This window comes from Anguilla anguilla, chromosome 16, assembly GCF_013347855.1.
Source record: "Anguilla anguilla isolate fAngAng1 chromosome 16, fAngAng1.pri, whole genome shotgun sequence".
In the NCBI taxonomy this organism is placed as follows: Eukaryota; Metazoa; Chordata; class Actinopteri; order Anguilliformes; family Anguillidae; genus Anguilla; species Anguilla anguilla.
Window position 1 is genome coordinate 29,505,118 of NC_049216.1, and position 10,545 is coordinate 29,515,662.

The 10,545-nt window shown below is 47.7% G+C and overlaps 1 protein-coding gene across 1 annotated transcript; it reads left to right on the forward strand.

Annotated features, from left to right (window-relative positions):
- The first annotated feature begins 227 nt into the window (after positions 1–227).
- LOC118215246 (fibulin-7-like) lies at positions 228–9,199 on the forward strand. The gene is made up of 8 exons (XM_035395821.1): positions 228–704; positions 4,580–4,739; positions 4,992–5,162; positions 5,717–5,842; positions 6,640–6,834; positions 7,362–7,499; positions 8,013–8,148; positions 8,839–9,199. Exons 1-8 carry the CDS (start codon positions 645–647, stop codon positions 9,197–9,199), a joined length of 1,347 nt encoding a protein of 448 aa, XP_035251712.1. The 5' UTR covers positions 228–644.
- The last annotated feature ends 1,346 nt before the right edge of the window (positions 9,200–10,545 follow it).

A 10,545-nucleotide genomic window follows, 5' to 3' on the forward strand; every position in this document is an offset into this window, starting at 1 on the left:
GCGGTTTAAATCATTTATTTGCATCATTAAATAAATATTTGAACTATAGCCTAACATAATCTGTAAATACTGAATTATTTGTATACAATACTGTCTTTATTCCTCCCATCCTTCTATATAAGTGAGTATCAACCATATTATGCAATTCAAAAACAACCATCATTTATCCAAACAACTTAACTCATCCAAAGATCTCGAATGAAACATCAGTTATCTCCCGTAAAATTCAGCTCAAGACCGCATGCATATGTTTGTTGAATGGTAGACGTTTTTTTGCTTTGCAAATACCAAGAACGCCGTCCAATGAGTGGTGGATTTTGTTTTTCTTCGTAGCTTAAAATACCACAACGGGGCGGCTTTTATGAGGAGAGAAATTTGGCATGTGCTTTCCAGAAAAGGAAAAGAAAAAACTATAAGCTGCCTGTGCTCTCTTGCAAGATGTACCAGTCGTTGGTCTCACAAATGACGATATTTTATTTCAGAGGACGTTGAACTAGGGTTTCTGTTACTTTCTTATTTCGGTAATCACTATTTTTTGACATTGCTAAAGTTAATTGATGAAATATACGTTAATCTGCGAAGAAGAGAGTTGTTCCATTCTAACATCAAGCAAGCTCTGAAGGGACTTGTGGATTGTCGAAAAGATGAGTCGGACCTACGTTATCCTGACGATATTGTGTCTGTATCATACCTCTTCTGGACAGGTGAGTGCTGCGTGGGCTGATAACTACCTATGGAAACACTACGCGCAATATGTATGTCAGTAATTTTAAAGTCACGCTTTAACGGTCACTATCGCGAAAAGCACATTTGATATAATATCCTTAATATCTTTATAGACTGATTAGATATAAAATCCTTAATCCAAGTACAATTATTGACGTCAGTAATATTCTGCCTTAATTATGCCAAAAATGAGTATTCAATTACTACATTGAAATATACTTTGTATATCATACTTTGAAGGTCTCAAGATATAATTATATTTGAACTTGATGACTAAATATATCAATTTAGTATATTTAAAAACATTTAATACACAAACGTGAAATGATGCAGGGTAATTCATATTTCCATTCCAACTCTATCACACACACACACACACACACACACATATATATATATATATATATACACACACATACATACATATAAAATGTTTAAACTAAATTTAACAGCCGAGCAGCTTGGTAATACCTGCAACATTACACAGCACACAGTAATACTTGGAGATGATGTTATTGTACAAATATAGCCTGGCACCAAATTTCTTTGTGTGAACACTTGACACCACCACTTCTCAAAGCCCATTCGAGTTGAGGGAGGGCCAAGGTGAAGATCACACTAGAAGATTTGCAGTCAGAAAATAGAGCTGAGAAAATTAGTGTCGTCTTGCCCCTCCTGGCTTACGCTTTAAGCTGTGGTTGCACGACAGGCTGTAGGCACTGACGTCTGCATGTCCTGAAGGACAGATATTGTATACTTTGGGAAAGTAGGTGAAAATCTCCCTGCTCTAAGACGAGTGTGTGCGTGCGCGCGTATGTGTGTGGGTGTGAGGTGTGTGTGCGTATGCGTGTGTGTGTGTGTGTATATGCGTGTGTGCGTGCGAGCGTGTCTGTGAGCGTGTGTGTGAGTATGTGTGTGTGCGTGTGAGCGTATTTGTGTATATGTGTGTGTGCGTGTGTGGTGTGTGTGCATATGCGTGTGTGCGTGCGTGTATGTGTGTGTATATGTGTGTGTGTGTGTGCATGTGTGGGAGTGCGTGTGAGGTGTGTGTGCATATGTGTGTGTGTGCGTGCGAGCATGTGCGTGTATATGTGTGTATATGTGTGTGTGTGCATGCGTGCGTGCATGCATATGTGCGTGTGTGTGTTCTTGTTACATCATGGTGATTATTCCACACTGTGAAGGTGCCAATTCATAAGTGTCTCTACTACCTGAATTCAATTTACACATACGTGTCGCTTTAACAGTTGGGCTAGAAAATAACTGTCGTGTCTAGCAAATTGGAAAACACTTTATTATGTACAGACTTGACGCTTCAAACTGGATTTTCAGTCATCTTAGAGGTTCAGGAATCAAATATTAGAGTGATTTCAACTGATTCAGTATTTGACAAGCATAGCTTTTACTTGGAATTTGGGGAAGTTAGATCTTTCCTGTGTGTACTGCAGTGCTGCGATGGTTAGCATCCAGGGGCTAATTACATTTCAGATTAAGGTTTAAATACAAAAAGGACGGTTGGGTGAAACTCATATCTTCAGACAGTTAATCGTTTGTGATGAGGCCTTGAATGCCAAGCCGAGTTTCTAGAGTAATCTGTGATGACAAGCTGCTGTAGCAGTTCCATCACATTCTGTCAGTTATATCAATTAGAAGGAATAAAAAGACATTTCAGTTTTTTTTAACCTGCATGTTAAACTTTTCCAGTGCTGCTGGTTTCTGATGAAAGACATTAATGAAAATCTTGAATTACAAAGAGGTTTTCATGCTAATTGTGACGTCTGAAAATAATTTTTTGAAAGAGCCTCATAAAATGTTGTGCGGTGCTGCCAAAAAAGAGAGCATTATGGTCAAATATAAACAGCAATTTCATCAGCATGCCTGACTCCACTCTCTCCAACACATCCATTCAATATCTATTTACCACGTGTTTTCTACAGGAAGGACAAACATTTGCTTTACTTATACGCGGCCTGCCAGATGAAAACACTTTTTTTCATAACATATGAGGGCAGAGGGAGGTTGGAGAGAAAGAAACTTCAAAAACATCTCCACTCTCCTCGCTGGCATCCGTGGCGAATGAAAGAGACGGCGGACTCTCCCGCGCGCTTGGACTCTGCGTGACCCGCGTGACAGTGTTTGCGTTGTTGGGGAGACTATAGTGGCACTCAGTGTGATCTCCGAGCCGCTGGTGAGCTCACATCGCCCAAGACCGTAGGGGGGCTGTTTTACGCGTTTCTAGTGACGGCACCGAGGCCTCGCGGAGACACGGGTGAGGAAAATGTATAGTCTCGTAAAAAAAGATTCGGCAGTTACGGGAAATTCTCAACACCCTGTTTAAAGGGAAACCGCTCGGAAGTAATCTGAAAATCTGACTAAAACACTGTAATCGCACGCGGACTGCGCGATCTGCCGATGTTTGTTTTTCTTACAAGGAATTTTAATTCAACCAAAAGGTTTTACATAACATTGCCAGATTCAATCAGGCTTTATAAGTAAATAAATACTTGGAGTTAATGAGACTTTGTAGTTTTTCCATTGGCAAAATGACATATTTTGATGGTAAAAATCTTTAAGAATTGAAAAAAATGAGAGATAAATAGTAACTTGTCCAATGTCAGCAAAGTTTCATGTGTACAGTACACTCCTGACCCCAGGCAGTAAGTCAGTACTGCTAACCTCGACCCCCCCCCCCCCCCCCCCCCCCCCCCCCCCCACCCAAAAAAAGTGTTGATCTCACCCTCTCTCCCTGTGAAGACCTAAACTGAATGCCCTCACTGTCCCTGAATTTGAGAGGAATCTTAACCACAGCTTCCTGTTGCTGGCTGCATTTACTGTTTGTTCTTTTACATCTGAGAAATGGTGCAGAGCATCAAAATGGCTAAATTTTATTTATTAATTTTTTTTAAAAAACACGTTCTCACATGTTCTCTACCATCGCTTGTCGAACAGCTCACAGGAACCCACTTCCTGAAGAGGAAGCCTGTTCTGCGCGAAGCTTCACGACCTCACAGGCAAGAGGCACCGGTATTGGGGGGCGAGGGGGGGGGGGGGGGGTGTCTTACTGGGGCAGTGCGATCCCATTGGCCCAGTGCTATTACAGGCTGACCATTCTGCTGCGGGGCACACAATCACAGCTTTCACGACTGCTGAGCGGTCACCTGGGCCTGCCATGAGAGTGTACGCCCAGCAGCGCAGGGCTCACACCTTTCTCACTTATCTTCCCCCCCCTAACCGCCGCTCCTGCATAAACATCGTTTTTATCCAGCTGCAAACACACTCGACAGGGTCCAGAACTGGGTCATCTCATCCATCACAGAGCGATAAAGAAATACTGCTGCTGCTAACTGGGTTTGTGTGTGGACTGGATCCAGACCTTACTATGACAACCTCAACCGATTCAACCGGTCACCTGCTCTTATGCTCCAAAATCACTACAAATAATCTGTGTGATTTTGATATTCAGATACGGTACCTTTATGGGGGCCAACATTCCTTTAAGGCAGGGTAACCAAACATTGATCTTGGAGCAGTGTACATGCTCTCATTCCATCCAGGATCTTAACCACCAAAGTCACCTTAATCACTGTCTTGATTTAATCAGGTTACACAGAAGTTCACACCCCTGTTGGGTGAAGATAGTGGTTTAAAAGTAGTGGGAAAACCTGCTGGATTGCAGCCCTGCAGGGCTGAAGTTAGGTAGACTCCCTTCTCTACATCAGCTCACATTTCACGATTGTGCAGTGGATCTGCTCAAATTAAACAACAAAATTCCCAGTATGGACACAGAGGCAGGCAAGGCCCCAGCAACAGGAGATGCACTAAACCACACTACCCCCCCCCCCCCCCCCAACAGGACTGCCCCAGCAAGCAGGAGCTGCAGAGCTCCCTGCGCCAGCTGCACAAGCTGCTGTCGGCCCACGAGGCCTCCTACCTGCAGAGCCTGCGCTCGCTCCGGAAGAAGCTGAACCTCCTCCAGAGCACCGCGGCGCGGCAGGGCGGCAAAGCCAGCAACGGTGAGGCCTGGAGCAGGGCTGCAGCTCAGCTGGGCCCAGCTTCCTGTATTACTGCAGCCTGCTAATTCTGCTGCTGTATCGCCGTACGTGTCATAGTTGGATGCAGTGTTAATGCAACTGTGATGTCATAATTAGACCTGTAGACAACAGGGGGCTAGAGTTATGGGAAAAACCTTGTTCTTGTTGTTGTCCCCTGTGATTCTCTCGCACGTCTGGCTGCACCGTGCTGTCCCGTCCTGGGTCCATTCTCAGGGACCTGCCCAAAGCTGGAGGTGCCCAACCACGGCAGGAAGCTGGGCAAGCTGCTGGCGGCGGGGCACGAGGTGCACTTCCTGTGCGAGCCCGGGTACGAGCTGGTGGGGTCCGAGACCAGGCTGTGCCAGGAGTCCCTGAGCTGGAGCGGCCAGCAGCCGTCCTGCAGGAGTGAGTGAGCGCTGACCAATCAGAGACCTCGTAGTGCCAGACCGCCCCCCCCCCCCCCCCCCCCCCCAACACCACCCCATCACGGTTCTCATCTTCAGCGGCCCTTATCCAACTCCTCATCCTGCCTTCAAACCCCGCTTTGTCAATCCTGTTATCTCTCCTTCTCCTCGTCCCTTTCCACAATCCCTGTCATCATCCTCTTTGTTACTCTGATCCTTTATGTTCCCAGACCCATCACCAGAAGAAAAAAAAGATGCTTGAATTTGAATACAGTTTACAGTTACAATTCTTCTCATTGCCTCAAGTCAAGGCCAGTACTACAAATTCGGACATAAATGTTTTGTTCCATTACTTTTACTGTTTCTTGCCAATATTTTGATTGCACTTCATATAATTTCATAATCACTCAGAAACATCCACAGAGCAGAGCACAGTTTGTTCCTTTATCAAAATGTTATAGATGCTGCACGGTTACATTTTTCATTGCACGTGTCTGCATCTTTTCGCATGGAGAGTTTATAGATTTTCCTGACACTTCGAACGCGTTCTTGCAGACATAAACGAGTGTGCTTCCGCGCCGTGCCTGAACGGAGGGACGTGCGCGGACGACGTGAACCGCTTCCTCTGCACGTGCGCCAAGGGCTGGATCGGGGCCACCTGCCACACCCCCATTCCCACGTGTACGTAGAGCGCAAAACGAACGGCCGGGGGTGGGGGGGGGGGACGACAAATCGCCAAGATCCTGCGGAACACGGAGTCCAGTCCAGCCCATTCACTGGGTTATCCTCTGCTGAAATGGCTGATTACCCAACCAGTGTTTCGTAACTTTGCACTTTGCACCAGAATTCCACATTCAGAACATAATAAAGGAAAGGCTATGGCTCTAATCCTGGAGGGTTTACCTTCCCCCCCCCACCCCCCCCCCCCCACCCTGACAGTGCAACAAAAAAAGACTAACAATTTCTCAAAGTTTAGCATAGTTCAGCATGGCTACCTGACACCAGCTCAGGACACTATTTCTCCTGTCAGTTTTGGGGCCTTTGAAAGGGCTCTGGCCAGGAAGGTTGAAGCTGCTACTTTTTACATTCACGAGTCTAACTGTATGAGCGGTGTTTGGCTCTGAGGTCATGTGGTGCAGTGGCCCGGCCTCTACATACACAAGCGGCAGTGTAAACCTCAATTAGGAAGGTTCTGGTCAAACGAGCCAATGAGTCTAGAGACAGATTCACATTTGTTATTCTCATTTTGGAGTGTACATATAGGTGGAAGGTACAGTACATATTGGCTTTCCCCGTATGTAATTAATTTAGAGCATGAAAACATCTTGCTTACCTAGAAAACGCTACCATACAGGCTCTGAAAGGCTCTTCATACATGCATACATGCTGACAGACCGGACACCATCATGAACACTTAAGCAAGACGAAAGGAGGACTCTTACCTTGGATTTTTCCCCCCTTTTTTTTCCCATTTTCAGTCTTCACTTTGGTGACCAACGGCTCCTCAGCTGCCGCCACCGTCTCCTCCCCCACCTCCTCCTCGCTCTCCCCGTCCTCTCCCCCGTTCTCTCCTTTCGTGCACCCCGCCCGCTGCACGCAGTTCCTGGGCTCCACGCGCTGTACCTGTGAGGCGGGCTTCACCATTTCGGGCCGGGACAGCAGCCTGTGCATCGGTGAGTGACGGTCCAGGGGCCCGGCCCTGAGAAGCCTGTTTTTAGACCCGGGCAGGGTCACTGCCATTGTCTGGACCAGAATGCATGCATAATGATTATTTCACTACATCCTGTGGTGTAAATGGAGAATATGTTAATCTGTAAAGCTAGACAAGGCACTTTGGGGTAAAGGACATCGTTTCATACAAACACACACACACACACACGCAGAGACACAAACACACATACACATGCAGACACACACGCACACACACACAGTGTGGTTTTACCGTACACCTAAATAAGACAAAAAAGCTAAATCTTTTTCCTTGGCATTTAAACAGAATGAGAGGGGAACGGCTGATAGCTCAGGCAATGGGATGTAAGCCAGATAGACTCCCACTTAAGCCCAGGTCATTTTTACACATTTTTAAATGTTCTGCAGGATCCAGGTCAAAAGAAAGCACTCGGAATCCCCAGCAGAAATTTTTTTAAAATCCTCCTCTTCCCCAGTTGCCAATGCGAGTGTGTGAGTGTGTGTGTTTCAGACATAGACGAGTGTGAGCTGTTCCACATGGGACAGGCGGGGCGTCTGTGCCTGCACAACTGCGTGAACACCCCCGGGGGCTACCGCTGCACCTGCCCCGCCGGCTACAACCTGACCCGGGACAGCCGCAACTGCAAAGGTCAGCTAGGGTTTTAAAATACAAATTAAAAGCACACATATTGTTTCACATTGTTTAAGCCTACCATAAGTGCCGTTGAGTGGTTTTGACCCCGCCAATGAATAGCCCAAATTTGTTGAAGTGCCTATCGTCCCTTAGTCATTACTTTTTCATCCCAATTTTAACATTTTATTTTTTTTCCTTTTGTACCTACTATGTGTGTGCATGCATACTATTTTATTTTATGTATTCTTTCATTGTAAAGTGTTTTGAGAACTTTGTTGGTGATAATGCACTTTAAGTAAATTTGACTTGACCTCATCATTAAGGGAGGGCAAAAATAAACTATAACACACAACACAAGATGACTGATCACAGTTGATAAACAGTCAATTGAGAGAATGGAGAGCAGGAAGTGAATGATGTCACTATATTGCGCTCTTAAAAGTGTTTATAAGGAGTATATATGGGAGCTGTGGCACGCTACGTTAGCTCCTGCAGTCGTAATGTATTGCTTTTCCTTTGGCTGTGCAGACATTGACGAATGTGAGACCAGACAGCACAACTGCACCCGAGACCAGCTGTGTGTGAACACGTACGGCGGCTTTCAGTGTGTGCGCGTGGAGTGCCCCCGCATCCGAAACGCCACCTACGTCAAGACCTCGCCCGTGTGAGTGCCAACACACACGCATGCATGCACACACACACACACAGACACAAACACACACACACACACACACACACACACACACGGACACACACACACATATGCACGCACGCATGCACACACACAGACACACACACACACACATGCACACACACAGACACACACATATGCACGCACGCACACAGACACACACACACAGGCACGCAGACACACACACACACACACACACAGATGCACGCAGACACACAGACGTGCACAGACACAGTCACACACACACACACACACAGACGTGCACAGACACACAGTCACACACACGCACGCTCCCCCCTGCCCCTGTTAAATGTGGTCAGCTTTATTCCTCGGCACGGTTGGCGGTCCTCCTCCTTTGTAAGCGGATGCAGGTTTGGGGTTTGGACAGGCGACAGCACACTGAGGCTTGGACCCTCGGTCCCTTCGTGGCACTGAAAGGATTCTCTCAGGAGACCCAACTGGCAAGTGCTGCCACGACCAAAGCTGTTATTTTTAAACCCAGCACAGGCACTGACGGCCTCTGACTTAATTTAACCACTGAACAGAAGGCTGAAGTGCCCAAACCGAACCCCCCCACATCCACCCCCAACCCCCACCCCAAAAACCCGCACCCTCTCACCTCCGCCGTCGTGTCGTGTGTCCCCCCCCCCCCCCCCCCCGCAGGCGGTGCGAGCGGAACCCGTGCCCGGTGGAGAACAAGGCGTGCGCCCAGGCGCCCAACTCGGTGTCCTTCCACTTCCTGTCGGTGGTGTCCAACCTGTCGGCGCCGCGCGTGCTGTTCCGGGTGTCGGCGGCGCGGGTGCTGGGCGACACGCTGCGCTTCGGGCTGCTGGGGGCGCGCGGGCGGCGCCACTTCACCGTGCAGCGCTCCGACCGGCAGACGGGCCAGCTGCTGCTGGTCAGCCCCGTGCAGGGCCCCGCCACGCTGGAGGCCGAGGTGGAGATGAGCGAGCTGGAGCGCCGCGTCACGCTGGGCCGCTACGTCACCAGGGTCACCGTCTTCGTCTCGCCCTACGCCTTCTAGCGCCCCGCGGGGGGGGGGGGGGGGTGAGGGGGGCGGGGATGGGTGAGGGGGGCCCCCGCGCAGCGATGGCGTTCGAGAGACGAGCCGGTCGAAGCCTCCTCCGCTACGAGGCTTACTTCCAGACGACGGCAGCCATTTTGCCACGTCCTCTTTTTCCAATGCTAACTCTCGAGGGTTCTCCTGGGCCTGCATTATAGCCGTTCTTTATGTAAATCAGAACCTGCGGCGGGTGGCGATACGCCTATGATAGGGAGACCAAGCGGGCTCTCAGAAAGGCAGGCAGACTGCAGGAGGCCGGTTTGGTTTCCCTGCCGCATGGCATGCTGGGATACCGAGCGAGAGCTGAACTGGGCTTGTAAATAACTCGCTAGGCTGAAGTCTACGGTCCACACAGACAGGACCTACAGTAATGCATTTTATTTATGGGGGTGAGGGCCTGTTGTGTGTTGTGTGGGGGAAGCTCCACACGGTGAAGATGGAGCTGGTTTGGGGGTGTGATGCTCTGACCTGCCTAGTGAACTCTAGCGGTGTGTGCTTGCCTGTAAGCGTACGATATTAGGAACTGAATAGAAGCTTCAGAACAAGGCAGAAACTAGTTTGGATAAAGATAAAACTGACAGGGACAGTGAGAGCTGAGAGATGAGACTGAAGTACATCGTTTCCTGCAATGCATGTTTTTTTAATGTTTTTTTGGTCCATGCTGTGACATCATCACAGGATGGATAATACATATTTGCATGTCTGGCTTCACAAGCTTTAGGAATTATTCAGTATTTATAATTCAGGGGCTTTTATGTTTTATTTTTTATTTTATTTTTTACAAATGTCCTGTGCTTCAGAGTAAGCTTTTGAAATATAATAAATGAGAAGTGCCATTTTTCTCTAATCTCATTTCTGTCGTTTCCTCATGTCCAGCACCACAGTAACAATTCAATTCTGATTCTGAATAGTCCTATTGATACTGAATTATCAAATTAGCAGAAAAGGGGCTTAAAAGACCCCCCTGTGGGAAAGCAAAATCAACATTAAGCAATAGCTGAACAGTATATGACATCAGGCTGCCAGTATGCGTGCATTCATGAAATGATGAATGCTGTAGCTGTTCGGAAGTCAGGCAACTCACAGTCGTGCACACTGGCAATAGGGACTGCACTCACTTAACAGTTAAGTCTCTGTGTATTTTACAGGGTGATAGAGCAGTGTGAGAATTTTAGCAGCACCGCACCATCGTTGTTCTTACACCATGTGTGTGTGTGTGAGAGAATGTGTTTGAGTGAGTGCGTGCATATGTTTATGCATTTATGTCTGTGTGTGTGTCTGCGTATGTGTCTGTGTGTGTGTGTGTG

What these genes read in the sequence shown, in the direction of transcription:
- LOC118215246 (XM_035395821.1), top strand. Translation starts at nt 645, where the DNA reads ATGAGTCGGACCTACGTTATCCTGACGATATTGTGTCTGTATCATACC. An exon ending in CCACACCCCCATTCCCACGT is followed by an intron (nt 5,843 to 6,639) that starts GTACGTAGAGCG and finishes TCCCATTTTCAG; the next exon opens with TCTTCACTTTGGTGACCAAC. An exon ending in GGACAGCCGCAACTGCAAAG is followed by an intron (nt 7,500 to 8,012) that starts GTCAGCTAGGGT and finishes TTGGCTGTGCAG; the next exon opens with ACATTGACGAATGTGAGACC.